Here is a 24,966-nt window from a genome sequence, read left to right on the forward strand (position 1 = left end):
GATCTTCCCGGATTGCATAGGTAGGAGATGGGTGTTTTGAGATTTGGACTGGGATAAAATGATCAGACCTCTCGGCCTGTATTAGCCTGGAAATTTGTTTTATAATGTGTTTAGTTGCACCGTATATCATGAACTTTCATAATTATTGATAATGAAAGTTGATATTTGGTGCAATTGTATGTACCCTTAACTGTAATTACAGGAAAACAGGTCAAGGGTTCGAGTACCCATAGGTGGTGAAATCCCACTACAGCGTGTGCCTGTGACAAAAAAAAAAAAAAAAAAAAACACGAAACAAACAGAGTTTACTACTCATTTGCTATCGGCCCAGCTGAGCGCTTGCTTTTGCTGGGCCTGTTTTGCAGATGGAGCTGCCCTCATGTGTCTTAAAATGCCCAGTGCTCAATGATGAATAATTGTGCTGTAGGAAACTCAGTCCGAAATCTGTCTCTGCCAAGGTAATTGTACAATGCTTGGCCAGAGAGTTTGCATGGTATACTTGAGTTTGCAGCGCATCCAAGTGCAGCCCTTGGATCAGTGTTCCTAAGTCATTGTGTTGGATCCTGGATGCTCTGCCCACCACAAACACAAGAGGAGAAGAAGAAAACTGCCTCAATAGGAATATCGTCGCCCTCCAATCAGTGGGATACCATTCGTCTCTGCCATGAATGCCCTTCAAAAAAAATGTGGTGGGGGTGGTCCCCATCTTTGAATCAGGTTATGAATGGCCTGAATTATCAGGCTCGGGCTCAGTTACTGCATTAATCAAACCTTCTCAGCCCAAATCCGACAGGTCTCCCTTTCCCAGCACATAGCGGGTAACACTTATTTTGGTACTAGTAAATAACAGACCAGACACATATAACACGTTACTCTGCCATGTGAATGGAAATGCAACCGTGTGGATGCCCTCTCCCATAAAAAAGAGCTCAACCAAAGTTCACAAATCGACTTGATTGGTGGACGGCCCGGTTTTTTGGACCAAAGCATCTACACGATCGCCTCACCTAATGGACGGCTTGGATTTCACACGCATTTGGTGGCCCACGTTATTAGCAAAACTCTACAGGTAAAATGCAAACCATATCATCATTCATCTAATATAGAGAGAGTAAATAGAACTGAGGGTGGCAGTGGGCCCGGCAGGGGTTGGCCTTGTCTTGCCCTCATCCATTGCGCCCAGGCCTGCCCTTGCTCTACAGAGCCAGCCCTATCAGGAAAAGAGTTAAGTGATCAAAGATTTCAAATAAATCCAATATATAATTATTTTATTATTATTATTATTACTTTTGGATCTCCTCCATCCACAATAATCCTATACATAAATCAATGGTCTGGATCACTGAAACTTGACCAGGATCCAATAATTATCTTTAAAATACATTTACATCAAAAGAGAACCACTAACAAGTGTCTTTAAACCATGAATAGCCCACCAAATGATTTGATGTGGCCAATGGACCAGGCCATGCCTAGCCCAAGCATCAGGCCTAGATTTCAAGGCCATCAGACCAACTTTTAGGAGGCCAAACCTGATGGGGCGGGCCTATTCAAAGTGACCCCCCAGTCCCTGTGGAAAGCTTTCGTAAGCCCACGTTCATGTACACCCCAAACAAGTGCCAGCATGACACATTGGTACCAGATCCAATCCGTTCAATTAGAGGCATACGATTCTGTATATTCTCTTTCCCAAGAATCGCATCGGTACACTTGTCAGCTGGGCCACAGTTTATGTAACAAATCTGCATCTGGAAACATCTTGGCTTAAAGTTTACTTAGTCGATGAACTACTTTGTGGCCCACCAAATGAACTCACCAGATTTACTTTTGGGGGAGAACATCTACGATTTCAGACCTACCTGGCTTGTATATTGCACCTGGCATCCATCCAATCACTTGTAATAGCGTGTACATGACTTGCCTTTGCCTTCAGCAAAGCTCTATGCTACCATTCTTCTTTATTAAGCTATTAAACACTGAAATTTCACGGGTAACATTCAAAATCCTCAACTACCAACCACGCTTGGCAAACAGCAAATGGCAAAAAACCAAAAAGATGCAGGTACAGGAAATCTGTGTTTAATTCGGTTTCGATTGTAAAAAATACGGACAAAAATTCAGGGGAAAAAAACATGAAAAAAGGCCAAATTTTCAAAGGAAGAGTTTAGGTTCAATACAATTTGCACTAAAAAATGGAGTGAAAAAAGGAGAGGGGGCTGGGCATGTACATATAGATGTAAATATTATATATAGGGTTAAATTTTGTAAAAAAAATCTAATTAAAAAATCTAATAAGTGTGAACAATAATGTATATAAATAGTCGAATGGTGTTCTTTACTTCTCAAATTCTTACCTTTCCAATAATCCTCCAATAAATTAATGTCTCTATTAAAAACATCAACCACCAATTTCTGTTTTTTAATCTCCCCTAAAAACAAAAAAAAAACAAAAAAAAAAAAGAAGAATAAAAAAGAAAGACATTTTTATTGCAAAAAGAAAAAAGGTTTTTAACTTAGTTTGCCCAAAAAATGAGTTAGTTTGTCTATCCTCTGAAACATACAGAGCTTTAAACGTTTAATCAATAATAGAGTTTACATTTTCAAAATTACCAAATTTTGCCAACCAGGCTACCAACCTCATAACAGGAAAGAATGGCTTACTAGGCTCCTACGATAGTTCACCACCATTTTAAAAGTGCTGCATTCACCTTGCCCTCAAAAAGACACCACGGAGTCTTTAATCAGTTTGACTGGATATTTTACTAATTATATTTTTATTATAGAATGCATTTAAAAAATTGTTTGAAACGAACAAGAGACTTAAAATACCCAAACACAGCGCAACTGCACGTTGTAGTGCAGTGGTAGCACGTATCTCTGATAAATGAGGTTGCCTTAATCAGAAAGCACTTTTCAGTTAAAACCAGGCTGACAAAGCAATCCTAACCATTTGATTGATGGCTATTAAGGAGTGGTCCAAATTCGAATTGAAAAAAAAAAATAAAAATACAAACAGTTAGTCAACATCATTCTCTGTGATTTGCTATCAGTGGTTTGGATGGTCCATACAAGCCATGTGCACAGACGACGCCTCACCACCATTTTTTAAATGAAGCAACACTACCACTACATCATCCTTGTTCTTTTTACCCATGGTGTTGAACCGTAATCGATCCATGACCCCACAATTCTAGCATTCAGCACCCTCACTCTACTGCTCTGAACAGCAAATCTCCTTCTCTTATTCATTTTTCTATCTTTTTTTTTCAGACAGATACATGCTATGAGAAAACATCCAGCATTGAAACATCTCCACATTTTATTACAAACGATGGGTTGATATAAATCTTATATTTCTAAAGAAAAGCAACGTTTAAAAGCCAATATCCCATGTTGCAGTACTAATACATGCATCTGTCTACATATAATTCCCTTAAAGCTAGCAGAAGTGATCATTTCTTCCAAGAGTTCCAACTTATGGCCGGCAATGTTCAAACCTCTGGCCCCTGCATTTCAGGGCCGTTCATATCTGCATGATGCCAAGTTCACCTCCCTTTACTCCCATCATCTGTCCAAACAGTGTCCCATGAGCCACTTGCAGCTTTTGGCCCCTCGATGTAGTTCTGCCCATTTGCATCAGGGCCAGGGAGTGCTCCAGGTGGTCCCGGTTGGTGGTGCATCTTTGGCTTTGTTTTGACCCCGAGCAACCTTAGCACGAATCTCGCAAGCTCGCCATATAACATCCCGGATCGATCAAATAGCTGGAATAATGACCATGAGTCCAAAGGTTGAGCAAGAAGATGAGGAAAACACAAGCACGGAAGGTATAAGAGCCCACCTGAAGAAGCGCTGACATGAACAAGTGGAATGCCTGGGTATTCTGATCAATGAGGATTGAAATCCGACCAAAGAAAGTTACAACACCTTGCATCTGCCATTAGTGTCAGAAATGTAGCTGCAGGTGAATTCAGGCAATGACTACGAAGAAGAAATTTTAGAAAGACAATCAGCTGTGATGAAACCACAATTTTCAAGCCGAGTACTTCAACTTGACATGATGGTCCCAGATATCGCAGACTTGGATGAGCTCGCTCAGCGAATATGACAAGCATTACTCGTTTTTGAGTTCTAACACACTGACATATAACAAAACTAATATAAGTTACTTATTATGCTGTAGTACTATAATAGATGGGGATGGTCCTAAAACCTCCCATATTGGAAGATCCCTTGTCTTTTTCAAATTTTGAAAGGCCCTATTCCTTCAGTCTTTCATGCTACAAATAGGTGATTAAGAAAAAAAAATATTTATCGCAGCAGTCAACTTTCAATAAAAATGGGCCAATGAAGAAATGGAATTAATGGGATAAATTCCAATCTAGTAGACTTTTGGGCAGAAATGTTGGCCTGTGCCTCAATACCCTAATATTCCTTAATAACGTAATAGATGTCAGGTAAGACATATACACACATATCATAGCACCACATAGAAGCTAGGTAGTACATACTACATATACACCCCCACATATATTAATATTATACATCATCACGATAGACTAGTCTAACTATTTGGGGTTAGCTTTACTAATCCTGTTTTGCTGTTCTAAGGCCATGGTGGGCTTGTTTGGGTCGGTGGAAACCAGAAGGTAGAAGATGAAAGGGAAACGTCATATCTAAGAAAACTATGAATAGGGGAAACTATAGAAAAGAATCTTCAAACAACTTGTTCATTTTAGCATATATTATACATGATTTCAATGAAAAAGCGGAATGGTCAATCATCAAAAAGTTGTCTCAAAAAGAGTGGAAATCCTGTTTCTTTGGTTTTTTAGAGAGGAAAAGGAAATGGCTCTTTTCTGAGGAAAATTGTGGAAAGAAAACCAATTCCCTCAAGTGTTCTCGTCTTTCACAAATGTGGGAAACTGTCACATCTGAGGAAATTGATTTCCTTCTTCATGGTTGAATTTCGTTTTCCACCAAAGGGCTATTTGGATTGTAGGAAAAGAAAAGAAAAGAAAATGGATGAGTACTCCCATGAAGGAATGTTCCACCATGCTTGATTAACAAAGAAAACATTAGATTTCAAAGCAATCATTACCCAAACACCATAGTCAAGGTGTTCCATATCCGTTACGATACACCCATAAAGGCCGACACGTATAGGTAATGGGCATAACTGTTATGCAATACAAGAGTGAAACGGGGCAATTGGTTTTTTGGGACTATATCGGCCATTACGGGGCATAATGACCATTACCCCCCTAAGGGTCGAAAAATGGCCACTTTTTTCAATTTAAATCCAATTTTCACTTTCATTGTTTTCATTTTTCTCATTCCAAAAACTCTCCTACATCATTTTACAACAGATTTTGACTACTCTTACTATAGTTTTTAAGATTAAAACCGTATATTGAAGTGATTTGAGCAAATAGAAGTTCCAAGGGGCTTTTTTTTTTTCAAAAATTTGTAGTATTTATACCTTTTTTCTGATTTCCAATTCTAATGCTTGATTGTGATGTGTAAACATTAGATATAGATGATCATGTTCACAAATTCGCTAGACAGCCTGATACAACACTCTCACCAAAACGAGTGGACCATTACACTAGCATAAACATGTTTAAAAAAAATAAATAAATAGTTGAAATATTTACATTATTCTAGATTTTCTACATATTTTTTCAGAAATTTTCAGGCAAAAGAAAATTTTCAACCGTTACGGGTGTCATAACGGTCATTACACCCCGGTATTGGCCGTTACAATCGATACACGTATCGGTAATGGTAGCGACCATTACTGATATGGAATACCTTGACCATAGTCAATTTCTCATGCACAAGATTCAAGGCGACTATTGCGAAAGCTTTATTTCGATTTCCAATTGCTATCCAAATAAGACCCTCAAAATGAAATCTACAGGAATCATCATTAAATAATCATTAGTCTTCTTTTCTTTTCCCAAACAGACCCTAAGTGAAAATCCTACATATTTTTCTCTCACTTGTTAGTTGAGCTGGTAGAGACAAAATGAGTGTGTGCAAGTGATTGAGGGTTCAGTCCCTGATTGTCTTACTTTGTAAACCTTATTACCTTTGGAGATATCCAAGCAAACAAAAAAAGAAACAACTAAAAAAAACAAATCCGTCACACATCACGGTGGGGCCCGCAGACCCATGAGGTCGAGCTCTGTATGCCTCACCGTGATGTGTGACGGACATCCACCCCATTAATCAATGCACCCTTCCATGGTGGGCCACAGGCCTAAAGATCATGCCAATCCATGACTTAGGTGGGCCTCACCATAGACAACAGTTGAGAGTGGATGCCCACCCAATGAAACCTTCCTGGTCGTTTATAAGGCCCACTAAGATATGGCTCAGAAATCCAACCCATCCATTGTGTGTGTCTGACTTGGATGAGGGGTCGCCCCAAGTATCAACCATATCCAAAACTCAGGTGGGCCTCGACAAGTGCTTTTAGATGTTTTAGGCATGATTTCACACTGTTTTAGATGGTGTGGCCCATTTGAGTTCCAGATACAGCTGATTTTTGAGATATCCCATTACTTAGAGGGGACCCACCAAATGCACGGTGTGGATGCCTGTTACTTACACATCACGGTGGGGCCCACACAGCTCGACCTCATGGGAAGTTCACATGAGGTCGACCTCATAGTACCATATATATATATATATATATATATATATATATATATATATATAAAGAGAGAGAGAGAGAGAGAGAGAGAGAGAGAGATAGAGAGAGATTGCTAACACTCCATTTGTAGTTTCAGACTACGAAGGACAATAGGGAACAGAGGAGCTGCAACAGATCAATGAATGAAAATAAATAGTTGCAGAAAGCAGGAGGAAAATGTATGGCTTACCACCCGAAGGAAGGAAATCCAAAATCCTGGTGGTGAGGGAGGTGGACCGAATGGATTATTTGGATCTTGATCACCATATGGACCACCCATGCCCATGCCCATGCCCATGCCCGTGCCCATTCCCATGCCATAACCACCCATAGGGCCTCCAAATCCACTGTTATACATCCCACCTCCATACAAACCAGAACCTCCATATGAGTTGCCATATTGACCTCTATACATGTTATTACCATAGAGCCCACCTCCATACGACCCTCCTCCAAAGCCACCATAGGAACTGTACATTCCAGAGCCATAGCCCGAATTCTGATTTAGACTTGAACCATAGCCTGCATTAAGCATGGAAATCACGACAACTGCTCAGTAGAAGCAATATGCCAAATGAGAAGGAAATGTTACTCTGTAGGAATGAAAATTACCTCCAAGGCTGTTTCCATAGTTCTGTTCCCAAGGCCTTGTAGGTACAGCCCTTCCAAGAGCATTTGTGTTTACAGGAGAACTCCTCGCAGCGGTAGAAACGATTTCTCCAGGTTTTGCAGTTCCCGATGCCTCAACAACATCACTTGTGTTACCAGGGGATGGAGGTTTAAAAGGTGCAGGACCAGATGAGGTCCCAGCTCGTTCGTAGGGTTTTGGTGGAGCAATATTACCTGTAAGGACACAATTCAAATTCCAAAAATCTAAGAAACACTAAACCATCCAGAATCTTCAGATAGCATATCTGGATATGAGGCTAAAAAGCATTGATCTCATGCAGGCCGCTTTCAGCAACATCATAACCACACAACTTGCACTCATCACAAAGCCCTTGAAAGGGAAACATCAAAGCAGAACCATGCACTGTAAGTCCAGATAGACTACATGAAGGACACAAACACCTTATGTGCCTCCAGGAACATGGCTGGCTTTTATATATTATTACAAAACAGAGTCTACAGAAAGCCTAAAAGAGAGCATTTTCATCAAACAGCATGAGATGTTTTCCAAGTTCTTGCTTATGTCAGAAACATGAGGCTTTTTCGACCTGAAAACACTCCAAAACCAGTTTCAAAAAGATTTCTAAAAGTGACAAGGGCTGCGACGAGAATTCAGGGAAAAAAAAATTGTTTTGCAGTTCGCCCCATAAAACAGGATGCAAGAAATTTCTGTTTTAGTGGAGATTCATCACACCCTATTTCTATGATCATTCTCTGAGTAAATACGCAAAGTATGAGAAGCACAGAGAAGTTTTTTTATATATATTTTAAATGCATGGAGAGGAAATGTCACCCAGGTTTGTGCTCGAAAAATGATTTCCAACTATGATAACCAGATAAAGGATATTGATTAATATACAAATACAGGGAATATACAACTCTGTTTCTAAAAATCTAGGACAGATATACAGATACAGGTATCGATTTGTAAAATCCAGGACAGCTCATCAAACATACTTAAATTTCAAGTTTGGAAACTGGAAGTTTGCTAATTCTACATATGTATGGGAGACCTGCATGCAGGACCATGTGCCAATATTAATGGGAGACCTTCCATCACAGTCTACAATGTTAAGATCTTATGTCCGAAAATCAGGCCATCTCAAAAAGCAAAATGGATGGTCATTATTATAATTTGAACAATATGGCTGACCTAAGGAGCGGAAATGAAATGATATTTTTGGCAGACGATCAAATCACCGATTCCATTATTTTTGCAAGCTCAGATCCCACCACGTGTTCAATATCAGAATGCATGTCTGCACGTGGATGAGCATGGTTTTACACACATTTTTTTTTATTTTTTGAAGCAGGGGAATTATTTAATACTTTGGCAGAGTCTAAAGCTTGATACTGTTGACATAACACAGGAGCGCGCTAACCAGCTGTGCTGAAGTGCTGCAACACTAAGCTCACAGAGTAGCGTTTGGCGCATATGCTGCTATAGCACCAATAGTGCTGGCACAAATGAGGGATGGCACTATGCTTCCATACAGTAGCAACACGCCACTAAAGTAGGGCACGGATGCGAACAACAAAAACTGTCATCCAATCAGAAGGGTCCGACCCCCAACGTTTAACTGCAAAACGCCATGTGTCCTAAAGACCAATTGGGTAGCACCACCTGTCCTATCGCCCAACCGGAGGATGCTCCGTTCCATCAACTTTAGAAACCTATATAAAACCCTTGGGTCCAGGTATACCATACATCACCAAAAGCAGTAAAGGTCAAGGCACGTAGCTCCCTCCTCTGCGAACTTCGCATAGTACCTTCCTCCAAACCACCAATTTAGCATTTGCCCTCTCCATAGTCTCGTTGACCAACACCACGTCATCTGAAAACAACATATACCAATTCATCTATAACAAGTCCAAACCAGTAAGGCCTTAATGCTGACCCCTAATCAAGACCCACTACTACTGTGAACTCATTTGTCTTCCCACAAGCTGTTCTCACTCTCATAACTACACACTTACATTTCTTCGATGATATCAACACATCCTCCTGGGACCCATTTCCTCCTCATCACCAACCACATACCCACCCAAGGTACTTCGTTGTATATTATCCAAATTTATAAAAACCATGAGTAGATTCTTTCACTTATCTCTATACATTTCCATCAATTGTCGAAGTAAAAGAGAGAGAGAGAGAGAGAGAGAGAGAGAGAGAGAGAGAGAGAGATGTTTTAATTGTGGATCTCCTTGGCATGAAGCCTATTTGAGGAGGAGAATTTGAGTGAGAGAGAGAGAGAGAGAGAGAGTAGGGTTGGGACGCTCAGCCCTATCTTGTTTATAATAAGAAGAGAAACGGTATAATGACATATATGCCCTTAATATGAAGAAAACTCTAAAGAAAAACTAAGGGGCAAATAAGAAAACATAAAATAAAGACTAAAGGGGAGGAAAGAGATGTGGACTAAGGCTCACATGCTAAACCAGAGGCCCAGTCATAGGCTCAGACGCACATACAAATACACTCCCCCAAGCTGAGGCATAGATATCAATCACGCAAATTTGGACACACGGAAAGAGATGTGGACTAAGGCTCACATGCTAAACCAGAGGCCCAGTCATAGGCTCAGACGCACATACAAATACACATATATGTCACATTCTTCAAAATAAAAATCCCACAGTTAAGAGCGTCAAGTACAATACAAATGTCGCATTCCTTAGTGGGCCCCACATGGGCCGTACCATAGAAAACAATAGATAGCCACAAAGATATTGAAAAAGAAATGAAAAAAAATGATAAAGAACAAAAAAGCACAATAACCGGCATTTTAAAAAGGGAAATTTGAGGGAAAAAAAAAAAACTCAAAATAACAAGTTATTTTCATTATACATTGAAAGAAACTCACCAAGGGGAACAAGCGTACCTATTGTTGTCTCAAGATGTGCTTCAATTAATGAAAACTCTAAAATTTGAAGCTCCATAGCCGACCGGAACCGGAATTGGGGAAATCTCATTTCTCCTTCATTTCTTCTCTAATGATCATGAAACTGCACCAAACGGACCTCCTTATAGTCTCCAACAATCAGCCAAAGAAGCCCATTCGATGGGCTTTTGGATCGCAAGATTGAAGAGGGGGAGAGGAAGTTGCGTTTGACGTAGGTTTCCAAGGGGTTTCGAATACCCTATTCGACTGCTCTTTTTTTTTTTTTTTTTGAAGTAACTTTAGTAGTAGTGGTGTGAGTTCACTACTATTTATAACAAAGAAAAATAAAATAAAATACTATAGCGTAGTGCACGCTACCTGCGCTACACACTACGCGACCGTAGTGTATGCTACGACCCTTGTAGTGTACGCTACAGGGGATTTACGCTATTTGGCACCCTACGTAGCGCTATGGCAGCGCTACGCTACGAGCGCTACTGAAAACACTGATACTTCCATTAGAATATGGAATTGTACTTGAGAACATACACCCAACGATAACCTACAGGATTCTTCCCAACTAGTAACTCAGTCATCTCCCATGTGTGATTCTTTTCAAAAGCTATCATCTCCTCCATAGCTCGGTGCCACAGAGGAGAAATAAGAGCCTCCTTAAATTTTTAAGGAATGATGGAAAAAGAACAGTCAATTGTCAAAGCAAAGGACTGATGTTGAGGAGACAAGGTTTGTTTCACCTTTGAATAGGATGAGAGATACAGTCTTTTGGCTCTGATAGTAAGAGATAAATATAAGGCAGATTGTAAGTAAGAATTATCATAAATAGGCAATCGAGTAGGAACACTATCAGTACCTATAGCCGAAAGAGCATGCTTCATGGTGTCCTGAGAAATAATGGGTTTCTGAACATTCCTTCATTCATATACTTTCAAGTTTGACTTAATTGAATAAGTAACAATCTTATTTCTAGTATTACTAGGGGCAAAAGACGGACACAATTTGATTAGACTCAAGAACAGGAACAGGAAGAACTATAGAATGTCTCCCCCTCTCTACCAAAAACGTATGAGCATCTTCCACAAATTTAACACCCATAGAGACAAACACTTTTTAGTAAGTGGATCGATACATTTATACCCCTTTTGGAAAGACGAATATCCCAAGAAAATGCATTTAACAGCTTTATTAAACAGTTTGTTTATAAGAGGATCAGTGCTATAAACATAGCATATACACCCAAAGACATGAGGGGAACATCAGGGATTAGATAAAAGTTTGAAAAATACCAAACAGGTGACTTTCCAGCAAGAACTTTGTTGGGAAGTCCGAAATCAAGTTGATTGCCCTCCACTATTAATTCAATCCTCTCGTTATCCGTACCCCATTCTTGGTATTATCCTTGTACATAAAATTTGCAGCCATCTCCAGCTAGGGGTGCAACTTGAGCAGGTCAGTTCGGGTTAAGGCTCAACTTGCGCTCAACACAACTTCAAATCGAGACAACCTGTGACCAACCCAACCAGACCTCCACAACCCAAGCACAACCTAATTTATCATATCTTCATCCCCAACCCATCTTGGGTTGGGTCAAGTTTGTCAGATTGAATCATCATATCCATAAAGATAATGAGAGAGAGAGAGAGAGAGAGAGAGAGAGAGAGAGAGAGAGATTGACAAAAAAAAAAATCACTTTTTCTTCTCCCGCTCACACAAGTTCAAAGAGAGAAAAGATCAATGAAAATCGGATCGAACTAGAAAAGTTGAAAAAACCCATTTGCAATCTGAAAAAAAAAAAAAAAAAAAAGATATGATTTTTGAATAGAATCGGCTTCTGAGTTGGCGTTTTTGTTCCCACATTTGGTGGAGAAGGAGATCCATGTTGTTTTAAGACTTCTTCTTTGCCTTAGAATACTCATATCAAGTTGTTATTGGGTCGAGTTCGGGTTGGGCTGGCTTGCCCGAGGCCTCAACCCAAGCCTGACCTGACTCTGAGTTGGGTTGAGGATTTCTAGCCATAGTCCAACCCGATCTCAGCCCAACCCGAAAAAAAAAAAAAAAAAATTCTGGTTGGGCTTGTCGGGTTCAGCTTGAACCCATACCCAAGTTGCACCCTAGTCTCCAACTGCTCCGGGTTTTGCTCTTTTCCACTTCTACCTTGCAAGTATGGTTTATTAATCCCAATCTATTAGTTTTATCCACCAACTTCATACTCTCACCTAACAAAGTTACCTACAGCCATCCAGTCAAGTGCAAGAACCATTTCTCATTTTTTACCACAACTGGATGTTGTTTAGCTGTTGCCTCCAAAGATGCCCTGGCACACCCTTGCACACTTTCCACCACAACAGGGCTTACGAATTGTGGCATTTCACTTCCAAGGAATGCCCTACCACACCCTTGCTCACTTTCCACCACGATTGGGTTTACAAATTGTGGCACATTGCTTCAAGGAACAATAATACTTGTGAAAATAAAAGCCAAGGAGGTGTCTCAACTAAAAAGCACATGCATGTGGATGCAAGTAGTGGCATGAAATATTGGCTTGAGTGAGTTTCCACTTCAGTGGAAGAATGACGTATTGGCTCGAGTGAGCTTCAGTGGAAGAATTTAACTGCATATGATATTTAAAAGCTAGGAGGCAGAAACAGACCGATACCATGTAAAGTTGAGAGGAGTAAACCAAAGTCAGAAACTCGTATCCCAGCTCATCTTGAGAAGTGATCACCTACAGCAATGGTACCACAATTTTTGGTACCATACCACTGTTCCCGCCAACATCCCACTTACATAAAGCATCAGTGCCACGAAAAATGAAGGCCCCACCATGAAGATCACCTTGTAAAAAGTCAGACTGATCTGCTCATTAGGTGGGCCACACTTGCATGTTGAGTCCTACAGTTGGTTGTCTATTGATTTCAACAAAGTGGCCCACCTGATGTGTGGAAAAGCCTGTTTGTCTGAGGTGATCTTCATGGTGGGCCTACATTTACATGGTACTGATTTCCTACACAAGTGGCATGTTGATGGGAAATATGGTGTGGTACCACAAGTTGCAGGACCTTGCCCATCCGTGGTTAGTTCTCATTCTTCTTCTGGAAATTGGAAATTTTTGTGATGTACACTTGGGATGAGTTATAAAAGAATGAAAATTGACCAAAAACTACAATAATTAAACCTACATAAATATTGAGAACATTGTTCACAGTATCAGTAGCTTTACACCTAACAATGACCGGGGATTGGGGAACATGTATCAATATTGCCGGCACTCAAAAAAATGTAACTGGCTGGAGGAAACATTGGGGAACATTGGAGAAGAGGAGGAATTTTTCAGTGAAACTTCAGGAGATGTTAAAAGACACATGTTTACACATTTAGGAATCAAAATATTGACAAAAACAACTATACATAATAAGTTTCTATTTTATAAGGACCTAAACCATGTGCTATCAGAAAAAACCAGTGCAATGAGTTCATATCAAATGATATACAAAACAAGTAATAAAAAAGCCATTCTCAATTTTGTATAAAAATGGAGGAAATTAAGATTTCCCCAATTTTCCCCATTCACCCACTTAAAAAATCCTCGTCTCATGCATAGACATTGCAATCCATTCTAACATTTTTTTTATTTTATTTTTTTAAATGAAGTTTCTATGAAGTTGGGGATGAGCAATCACAGAGGCTCTCCATCCGGAGGAACTAGGTTTCAAGACCAACCTCTGGGATTGGTAATTATCACAGTAAAGTTGGATGGGAGAAGTTTGGGATACTGTAGCAGATATGTACCCTCAATGTCATGACTTGGCACGTACCTTTCAGCTGTATAGAGTGATTACCAAAATGTAGCAAAGGCAATTAAAATGCAGCAAGGGTAACCTACTGTGAAGGAGTATTATGCAGCTCTTCACCTTCGGTGGAAGTAGTTGTATTGTATGCCTGCAGTTGTGGTAGATAAACTCTGCGAGTGGCTGGAGAATCAATGGATATTTGAGTTCTTAAATGGGCTATTGGATTCCATCTAGACCTCGAGCGTTAGTGTACACAAATCCTGGGAAGGGAATCTTTACCTTCCCCGGAAGTTATATACACTTATGTCCCTGGAAGTTATATAGCCAGATCCAAATCATCAAGGGGGATCTTCAAAAAAGGGGAAGCCTCGTTCAGCTTCTCAAAATATTGACCAGGACAAGTTGTATCCATTGTGGCCATCATCAACACACTCATGAGCATTGCTATGATCTTCACCCACCTTCATTCCAAGCCCATAAGTGGAGCTAATAGTGTTAAGATTGAGGGGGAGCCTGACTCCATTATTGTCGGATCTGAGTCGAGTGCCATCAGCGAGCTACTTGAAGAGGTTGTCGATCTTTGAGCTTTTTCATTTGTTGCTGGTACACTAAGTAATCAACCAAGAATATCTACAAATTATGTGTCTGGGTATGTACCTTGTCCTCCTACATCTTGGATCATTGATTCCGGCGCCATTGATCATACAACTAGTAAGGAAGGTAACTTCACTTTATATTCACACTTTCCAGATCACATTAAGTTAGCTAATGGGTCTTATTCTAAAGTATCTGGAAAAGAATCTTTACCAGTTAAATTCCTCTTTACAGTTTCCTTCAATACTTCATTTTCCATCATTTCCTACAAATTTGCTATATGCAAGCGCTCTTACCAAACAGCTAAACTGTGGTGTAATGTTTTTTTTTTTTCTCAGTGTCGTTTAGGATCTGCATGCCAGGAGGAGGATTAGTGGTGGACATGATGTTTGAGGGTTGTATCTTCTTGATTCCGATGATACTCTTACTTGTGTCTCTGAGTCTAAGCTAAATAATAACATGCATGTATAGCTTTAGCATGCACGCATGAGTCATGTCTGTTAGGTCTCTTAGATATTTATTTCTGAATAAGTTTGATGAACATGTCAGTCATCAATGTGATACATGTCAAATGCCAAAACATTTTAGAACTATTTATCTAGTTAGCGAAAATAAAGTACATTTCATTCTCTAACAATTACAAAAATACACCTAAGAAAAAAAAAAAAATAAATCTATGACCCACTTCCCACCTGACATCAACCCTACTCCTTTATCAGGCTTGGGATCAGCTAGTGCATCACTTCCAATCAAGGTATTATTACGTAACGGTCTTGGCTGGCATATCAGCCAGCTTGCTAGCCAACCCGAAGGGCATAACCAACCACTCGCACAGCCCGTCCTTCGTCTTGAAAGCAGTTTTCCATTCATCTCCCGGGCGAACACGAATTTGGTGACAACCACTCTTGAGGTCAATTTTCGAAAAGATAGTAGAGGTGGTCATCATGTCAAGCATGTCATCAAGCCTCGGGATGGGAAACTGATACTTAACAGTGATCTTGTTTATGGCTCTACTATCAACACATGTGCCACGTGCCGTCTTTCTTAAGCATAAGAAGCGTGGGCACGGCGCACAGGCTCGGACTCTCACGAATGAATCCCTTTTTAAGAAATTCATTCACTTGCCTCTTCAACTCAGCATGCTCAATGGGGTTCATTCTGTAGTGAGGGAGGTTTGGTAGGGTCGCCCCTGGGACGAGATTTATCGCATGCTAAATGTCTTGCATCAGTGGAAGCTCGTCTGGAAGGTCCTCAGAGAAAACATCCTGAAACTCCTCTAGGACCGTACGAGCCTCCTAGGGTATCCCTATAGCAACCTCAGGTGTACTTTCCCTAGCTAGTAGGCCGTACACCATAGTCCCCACCTTAGTCTCTCTCTCAAACTCCTTAGCATCTATGATGTGGAGAGACTTCTACTGAGGCTCCCTTTGACTCTTAGGACCACCTGGGGACGCAACATCTTTCGCTCCTGTTGACGATTTGGGAAGGAGTGAGCTCAAGACAAGCTTCTTTACTTAAATACACAATTATTGGTACGCCCGAATATTGTGACATCTTTGTCATAGAGACATGGCCTTCCCAAGATGATATGGCCAACGTCCATCGTGACCACATCACACCACTTGTCCTTGTATGGTCCAAACTCAATCGGAATAAGGCATTGTTGGATCACAGGAAGGGATGTCGCATCCACCCAAGAAACTTTGTATGGGTTTGAGGTGAGGGACTGGCTTCAACCCCAACCGACTCAAAGTAACTGGGGAAACTACATTCTCACAGCTCCCGCTGTCTATGATCACTTTGCAGTTCTTTTCTCCACACTTGGTGTAAGTATAGAAAATAGTAGTTCTGCGCCAATCTTCACTTTCCTTTATCTGGGTCAAGGCACACCTCACCACTGCAAGTGGGATAGTCTCCACAGTATCATCCTCGACATCACTAGCCGGGTCAAGGGAGGGGATAATGATCTCCTCGTCACCCTAGTCACCATCAACTTTATCTGTCACTTCTTCTGTAGGGTGTACAGAAAAAAAGGCAATGCGCCCACCCTTATTTGAACACTCGGCAGCGATGTGACCCATGCCACCACAGCGATAGCACTGCCCTGGCATCGCGAGCCTAGTTCTTGGTCTAGCCATATTATTACTTCGATATATGTTGACTGGTTGGGTACCAGGTTGAGGTCTGGGTTGAATTCCAACCTGGGGTCTCGCTCCCTGCGGAGCTACTGTGATGCGGACATCAGTGGTGCACCCTTTAGAGTGTACCAAAGGAGGAGGCGTCGCCGACAGAGTACCAGATGTGGATGGACGACGGGTCCATCAGACCCACTTTCTGACGCGCTACGAGCGCAAGAGCGGCATGACCGCACCCCGACAATAGATCCATGGGTCGAATTTCACACCCTACCACATGGGTGTTTTAGTTTTGGATTTTTTTTGTTATTTTTCTTGTTTCAGGGGCTTTATTGCAACTTTCTTTATTTTTCGTCTTTTTGTTATTTTTCTTGTTTCCAAGGGCTTTAGTGCACTTTTATTTTTTCCATAGCTTATATATATGTTGTGAGGAATCCTATTTTCGTTATTATTGAATGAATAAGAATTCGTTTATTTTTTTCCTCTTGATTTAAGATATTAAGGTTTCAGAATTGGCCCTTGGGTGTTGAAGATTCCACCCCGATTTCGGGTTCGAGGTGCAGGAAAAAGTAAGAATCATCTACTTCCTTTTCTTTTGACGACAACGGACCTATACCTTCTTCATCTCGAACCCCTCATCCTTCACCCATTTCGTTTGTCTCTGGATACCCCTTTCTAGTTTGAACAGAAAAAAGGGATGGTTAGTCAGTAGAATCAGATCCAAGCTTACTCATAGACTGACTTATGCTAGATCTGGGATATCCTCATATCCCGAGATCTTCCTTTTTTTACCGTTTACGTGATCTTATGCTAAGGGGCATGATCCTGACAAAATAACCTTATCTTTGTGTTGAGAATTCCCTAATCCTATTGTTTGGAAACAGTTGGTTAATTGGTGTATTTATTTGAATATTCTTTAACCTGATTATACATGCATTTAAGGTTAGGTTATCACATGTCCCTGCATCATACTGTAGGCATAGTAGGTCAAAAATCAATCCCCCTCACATTGGATTGACACACAGTGCCCCAGCTCCTACACCACCTGGTAAGCATGTTCCAAACTGGTGACCATGTGAAGCGTGAGCTCTAGCTAAAGCTCAAGCCTGAGGCCCATACGGAAACGGGAGAGAACCACAGCAAGGTCCTCATCCACATCGCACCTCATCATATATTCATCGAACTTGGCGATGTATTCCATCACCGTCATGGATCCTTAGTGCAAAGTGTGTCATTGATCCAACAGCCTCTGCCTGTAAGAAACGGGAACATATTTCTCTCGCAACAACTCTTTCATCTCAATCCAAAAGAGAACTGGCTCCTCTCCAGATCGCTCACGGCGACGCTCCACATTCCTGCAATATAGTTTTGCTTGTCCCACCAATTTCATCTTGGCGGAACCCAACTCGCCGTGGATCTGGCGAACCGTGCCACTCAAAGAAGTGGTCCATGTCTACTAACCAATCAAAAAAAAACTTTGGGGTCCAATCTCCCATCAAAACTGGGGGCGTCAACCTTGATGCCCTTCATGACCCTAGAAATAGGGTTCTCGTGCGCATGATATCTCTGGGGGTGCTGACGATGCACCCCATCATGGCCTTCCCATTGAGCAGGAAGAACAGGATTATGATTGTGTATGGGTAGTAATGGATACACCTCATCGTGTCTGTTGCCAGGCCCACGGGCCTGGTCTACGACCAAACCATCCCTAGGTGGATCAGGGCCCACAGCTTGGGACTGATCGACATCCCTAGTGTCAGGGGTCGCCTAGGCTCCACCTATAATGGCGGTTGGAATACCAGCCTCTATACACACAACTTTCTCCTCTAGACGCATGAACCTACCATCCTGATGCGCAAACTGTTACGCGATATTATCCCTCAAGGTTCGAAACTATTGATCCATTCTCTTAGATCCATAAGCTTGGTAAATTGATCGGAGTCCATGGTGTAATGGAGACCGAACCCATGACCAATGCGCGTGGGCATACACCAGGAATGACAAGTGAATGGCCCTAGATCTTTGTGCCAGAAAGGGGTAAAAACGATGATATCAAAGCAATACAACTACCCTATATGACCTAGATCTATATGGGGACTCAACAAAACCTAGGAAAAAGGGCCGACTAAACTCAACAAAATATGCCCCCTACACAGAGCAATCACGCGGTTTTTAAAATTTGGGTAAAGGGTTTGTGTAGAAAATTTTAACTACAAAGACGGATTGACAATAAACTGACCTACGCTAAAACTGATCTCTGATACCAAATTTGATGCAGGGACATGTAATGACCCTAACTCTAGATGCATATATAATCAGGTTTTAAAATATTCAAATAAATACACCAATCAACTAATCGTTTCCAATCAAAGGGATTAGGTAAATCTCAATACAAAGATGAGGTTATTCCGTCAGCATCATACCCCTTAGCATAAGATCACGTAAACAGTAAAAAGGGATGACCTCAGGATATGAGGATATCTCGGATCTAGCATAAGTCAGTCCACGATTAAGCTTAGATCTGATTCTACTGACTAACCATTCCTCTTTTCCCTTCGAACTAGAAAGGGGATATCTAGAGAGAAACGAAAGGGGTGAAGGATGAGGATTTCGAGATGAAGAAGGTATAGGTCATTTTGTCGGCAAAAGAAAATGAGGATGATTCTTACCTTTTCCTCCACCTCGAAGATTTTAGAAAGAGGGAAACCTAAAATCGGGATGGAATCCTCAATACCCAAGGGCCAATCCTGAAACCCTAATCTCTTTAGTAAATAGGAAGAAAAGAGACGAATTTCTATTCATTCAATAATAATGAAAATAGGGTTTCTCACAATGTATATATAAGCTATGAAAAAAAGTAAAAGTGCACTAAAGCCCCTCAAAACAAGAAAATAACCAAAAAAAAAAAAGTAAAGAAAGTGTAATAAAGCCCCTGAAATAAGGAAAAGAACAAAAAAACACCTAAAAATAAAACACTCATGTGGTAGCGTGTGAAATCCGACCCATGGACCTATGGTCAAGGTGCGGTCATGCTGCTCCTGCACTCGTAGCGCGTCAGAAAATGGGTCCTAAGGACCCAACGTCCATCCATATCAACTCCTTTACTCTATCGGCGATGCCTCCTCCTCTGGTACACTCTAAATGGTGCACCACTGATGTCCGCATCATTTTCGGTGTAGTCATCCATAGATAAAGTTCCCTATTTGAACGCAAGGAGCTCCTGGAGAAGAGTATCCATGTAATTTATAGGCAAATACTTACTTTCCAGCTTCTCCCTCATGTCAGTCCACCTGGTGATAGCAGGACGACCCATGATGAGATTGTTGTTGTCAATGCTTTGCCACCAGATTCTTGTTGGGCCCTTCAACTTGACTTTAACAAAGGCCACTCGTTGGGCATCATCCATGTCATACCATGCAAAATAATCTTTCAGCATTGTAATCCAATTGACAAAAGCTTTTACATCAAGATGACTATTGAAGTCCGAAACTTCAACTCGTACTTTCTTGGTAATATCATCTTTCTTGGGCACCTCTATCGCGGTGTCATAAGCTGCAGAGAGCCATTGCATGAAGTCATAAATAGACTCCCAATGACCCATACCATTTTGATTCACCAAAGGTTCTAGTTGGAGCCCTTGTCGTGGATTTGGACCACCATCAAGATCTCCAATAAGATCAAGTTGCTCACCATGTTGTTCTCCACGTAGTTAGTCAACATCGATTTCCAGACTGACTACCCTTGTGAATAGCTTGGTGATGCAATTGTCTCATTGTTGATCGATAAGTCTCCCTTGATAGATGTTACCATTACAGGTAGACATCGTGATGCCAGAAAGTAATGGACAGAATACAACTGATTTCTTCTTCTTTTTTCTCTTTTTTTTTTCTTTTTCTTTTCCCTTTTTTTTTTCTTTCTTTCTTTTTGTTTTGTTTTGGGGGTTTCAATGGGATGGAATGGGCAGATTTTGGGGGAGTTTTAATGGGTTGGAATATGGCTGATTTTGGGGATTTTTTTATGGGTGAACTAGGGCTGATTTGGGGGTTTTTAATGAGTTGGAATGGTGCTGATTTCGGGGGTTGATGATTGAAAAAATTTTCAACAATCTCCCCTTGTAAATTGGACTTTTGGGTTTTGTAAAAGAAAGAAACAAAAAAAAAAAAAGGTGAATGGGGGTAGGAGAAATGGATGCAATGAAGTAAATAAAGGAGATTAGGAAGAACTTTATGATCAAAGAACCTAGAAACAATAATAGTGAGATTGTTGTTGCTCCAAGACTTCAACCCAGCCGTTGGAACCTACTCTTATACCAAACTGGCACAGCCGGCTGATGGGAAGGATCCGCCCAAACATAGGCACCTTCAATCTTAAGCACAAGAACACAAACAAATAGAAGAGAACAACTCAAGAGATTTGTTTCAATTTCAATATGCCTCTATACTACTCGTCTCGGGCCTTAATATAGGCTTTTGAAACGTACATACAAGGAAAAACATAACGTCATTGACAACCAATGACTTATTAGAAATATGAAAAATATATAAAGGGGTAAAAATGCATTAAAAACGTTTGACTACTGAATTATTCTTGGCTAGCTGATTGATTTCACTACCTAACTACCTAAATAGGCTAGTTACCTAAATAGGAAGCTTGGGCCACCTTATTGACCGGCCAACTATTGGGCTCGGATTTAATGCACCTAGGCCTAGCCCATGCATCGTGGCCCAGATCAGCCTGCATCACAAACAACCTACAAAGACCTTCTACTACAATGGTGAAAGGAAAGGGGAAAGTGAATAAAATTGTTTAGGGCCCTCAAATTAGCGAAGAACATGGCAGGAGTGTGATGCAGGACAATTAACCACTTGCTCTAAAAGCTCGAACTGTTAGAGTATGACAAATTAATCCCTTTATCTCACAGCCCAGGCCCCACATCTCATGGGTTAGGACCTCGGCCGAACCCCCCTTGCGGGCCCCAAATCACATGGGTACCGCCTCACACGGGTTGCCCACTCCAAGTGTGTCCCCGCATCCCACAGGCTACCCCACTCGAGCCCGGTGTGAAATGCGCATTAATCACCACCGGTGAGGAGTCTCGAACACAAGACCTCCTCCGTGGGCCTCGCCCACCCAGAGTGTGCCCCTACATCCCATAGGCGACCCCACTCGAGCCCAGTGTGAAAATGCCCCTGCATGAGTGCCATTAATTTGAATAGAAAGAGCTAGTTTAACGACATTCTTTGCTCCAACTACTCCATCTTTTCTCAAAGCCTATTCTTTACAAGAGCTACATCATGAAAACCCACTCTACATGGGCATAAGCTTTCTCCATATCAATCTTCCACAGAATGCCCCATACGTCACAAATCTCTTTATTGAGTGAACCACTAAAAATCACCATCAAGTCAATACAGACATGGCTACATGAATCCCATCAATGATTCGATGGCCTTTGACAAACACACCTTGAAATGGCAAAATTATGAACTCCATGACTTCCCTTAGCCAAAAAGCTATTTTCTTTGCTACAATTTTATAGAGGCTCCCATGAAGGCTAGTGGTATGAAACTCAATTACCACTACTGCACCTTTTTCAAGACAAGGGTGATGAAAGTATTGTTAATACCTTTTCTCAATCTCCCTTTCTCATGGAACTCATGGTTCATGAAGCGACTCCATAAGATCTCCCTCTATTGACTCTGAAAAGGCATGGAACAAGCCAAAAGAGAAAATATCCAGTATCGGGGTCTTTCCTTTACCCAGCTCAACAACCATATCATTTATCACCTTGTTGAATGACCTCTCCAAACGATCCACACAACCAGCCGGTAAAATATTGAAAACAACACTGTCAAGATTTAGAAGCTTCACCTCCACCTAGGTTCCACAAGCAGCCTAATAAATTTGACATGAAAAAAAAAAATGATTTCTCATCATCAAGCTCTATAGGTGAACCATACAAAGTAAGCAACCAAACAAAAAGAATGGTTTATGATCCTACATCCCCACTCGCTTTTTCTAGCCTGCTTTGTGTTGCCAGGAAACAATGAAACCTTTTCGAGGCTCTCACCTTGAGACAGAACCGGGCTACATTTCCTTTATGTCCATTCAATAGGAATCATTGACTCACTAATGTAATGTCCATTCAATATGAATCATTGACTTATTAACTGTACCAGCCTCCAATCCTCACACTGAATTTCAGTCAATGGAGCTACAAAACCCTATACACTTTTCTGTAAACAATCTGAGGCCAAAACCGTAAATTATGTAACATGACATATTTTCTTACCATCAAGCACCAGAGATCGATGAAAAATCAGTATTCTACCATCACGGCAAAAAATGCCACAACTATAGTCCACTAAACCACGTATCATGCTTTGGAAAATTCAAGGCTATGGCCATATCAAGCTTCATGCAAGAAAATCAACAGTCACATTGTTGAAGTCTACAAATGAATCAGGTGAGCCAGATTATGCTGCAAGAGAACATTAGCAATACACCCATAGCACACATCTTAGCTATACAATTTTGCTAGTTGAATTTGGACCATTGACCATCCAAAACATCAGCCCTACTTATGGCAGAGCATCACCCAAAAATCACGCTAGTCGGATGATCTAGGCCACAATTATTGCAATTGAATTAGCACTTTTAACCATTGCCATAAACCTTCCACTCAATAACCACCAATCAGATGGTGAGAATCATCCAATCGGTGCAATTTTCAGGCTATGATCCATCAAAAGCATATAACACAATTTGAATAGTCTAGATTAGTGTATGGGCATGCCTCTATGCCGTGGATGTGTAGCTATTACAATGTAACAAACTCACATCGGGTCTAACCCAATTTGAAAAAGAAAATTACAAAAATTCTTTTTTAAGCTTTGCTAAGCCCACACGCATGTGCAATAACGATCATGTATGTGCCACACGTGCCAACATGGCAAGATAGGTCCGACATTCAATCCATCCATCAGAACGCACCATTATATTGATGCCCGGATTCGCATGTTTGTGCCATGGTGGCTTGCCCAGAATCTCTCTCTCTCTCTCTCTCTCTCTCTCTCTCTCTCTCTCTCTCTCTCTCTCTCTCTCTCTCTCTCTCCACACCCACCCTTATTGACAGATACACCCTTTCTTCTACTCTTGGTGATACAATAGTACACAAAAACGGAGTATGTATTAATAATAGCGTAAATAGCAGCCCTTCCACAGAATTTTATCAACGAAGATCTTTAAGGAGAATTCCATCAAATTCAAATATCAAACCGTCCCAAAATACAATCAGAATATAAAACCCTAACGAAATTTCACATCAGAACTTCTGGAAATCAATCAAATAAGAGCTATATCTCGATTTTCATCATGGATTCTTTCTATAGATTTCTATCCAGGAATTTCATTCAATTGAGCCATACAGACTCCAGATTTTGATTCCAAACCAATTCCAATCCAGAAGAAAACGATTTTTTTTTACAGATCATTATCCTAATAGAAACAATTCCAGATTACAAAAAATAAAAATAAAAAGAAAAAGCTGATGGAGAGGGAGAGAGAGACCTGATAGCTGAGGTCTGGATTCCATGGCAGAACAACGACATGAGCGTGGAGGAGCTTTCCTCTCCTCTTCTCTTCTCCTCTCTCCCAAAGCCGACAAATGGAATGCCCTCACATTATTTTGTGCGTTTCACACCATTCTTAAAATGGTGATGCCTTACGCATCGTACACCTCGATTAAATGCACCTCCATCCATACCGTCAAAATATTAATCCGATCCTGGTCTCAGCTTTTGATGGATCACAATCAGAAACTCACACTTAGAGAATGGTCTTACTGATCCAACTAGTGTATCTAAAATGGACGGTTCAGAAGAAAATGTAAGCCAATGTCAGACGATTAAGGTCCCTCCGTCGGGAGGATTTGTAATGTGTACGTTCCACAAGAGATTCCAGTATATGGACGGTCTGGATCGACCTAGATATATTGCATGTAACATAGAAGTATGAATTACCACCATTTAAAACACGAGCACCACTTCGCCGATCCGGAACGGACGCGGATTACGTCCTGCCCCCGCCCGTCTCCAGCTGTGAACGGTCAGGAGCTTTGAGTGGCCAGCGTGATGTATGAGTATTATCCACACCGTCCATCAATTTTTTTCGTATCATTT

At 41.0% G+C, this 24,966-nt stretch overlaps 1 protein-coding gene across 1 annotated transcript; it reads right to left on the minus strand.

The window, feature by feature from the left end:
* Positions 1-3,298: 3,298 nt before the first annotated feature.
* Positions 3,299-24,506, minus strand: LOC131242817 (peroxisomal membrane protein 13). Its single transcript, XM_058241718.1, has 5 exons — positions 24,356-24,506; positions 7,310-7,540; positions 6,888-7,219; positions 3,839-3,931; positions 3,299-3,761 (listed from the first exon to the last, which is right to left on the minus strand). The coding sequence occupies exons 1-5, from the start codon at positions 24,378-24,380 to the stop codon at positions 3,546-3,548; spliced, it is 897 nt and encodes a 298-aa protein (XP_058097701.1). The 5' UTR covers positions 24,381-24,506; the 3' UTR covers positions 3,299-3,545.
* Positions 24,507-24,966: the final 460 nt, after the last annotated feature.

Source organism: Magnolia sinica, chromosome 1 (genome assembly GCF_029962835.1).
Source record: "Magnolia sinica isolate HGM2019 chromosome 1, MsV1, whole genome shotgun sequence".
NCBI classification, from domain to species: Eukaryota; Viridiplantae; Streptophyta; class Magnoliopsida; order Magnoliales; family Magnoliaceae; genus Magnolia; species Magnolia sinica.

What these genes read in the sequence shown, in the direction of transcription:
- LOC131242817 (XM_058241718.1), bottom strand. Translation starts at nt 24,380, where the DNA reads ATGGAATCCAGACCTCAGCTATCAG. An exon ending in CTATGGAAACAGCCTTGGAG is followed by an intron (nt 7,220 to 7,309) that starts GTAATTTTCATT and finishes TGCTTAATGCAG; the next exon opens with GCTATGGTTCAAGTCTAAAT. An exon ending in GGATTTCCTTCCTTCGGGTG is followed by an intron (nt 3,932 to 6,887) that starts GTAAGCCATACA and finishes CACTAATGGCAG; the next exon opens with ATGCAAGGTGTTGTAACTTT.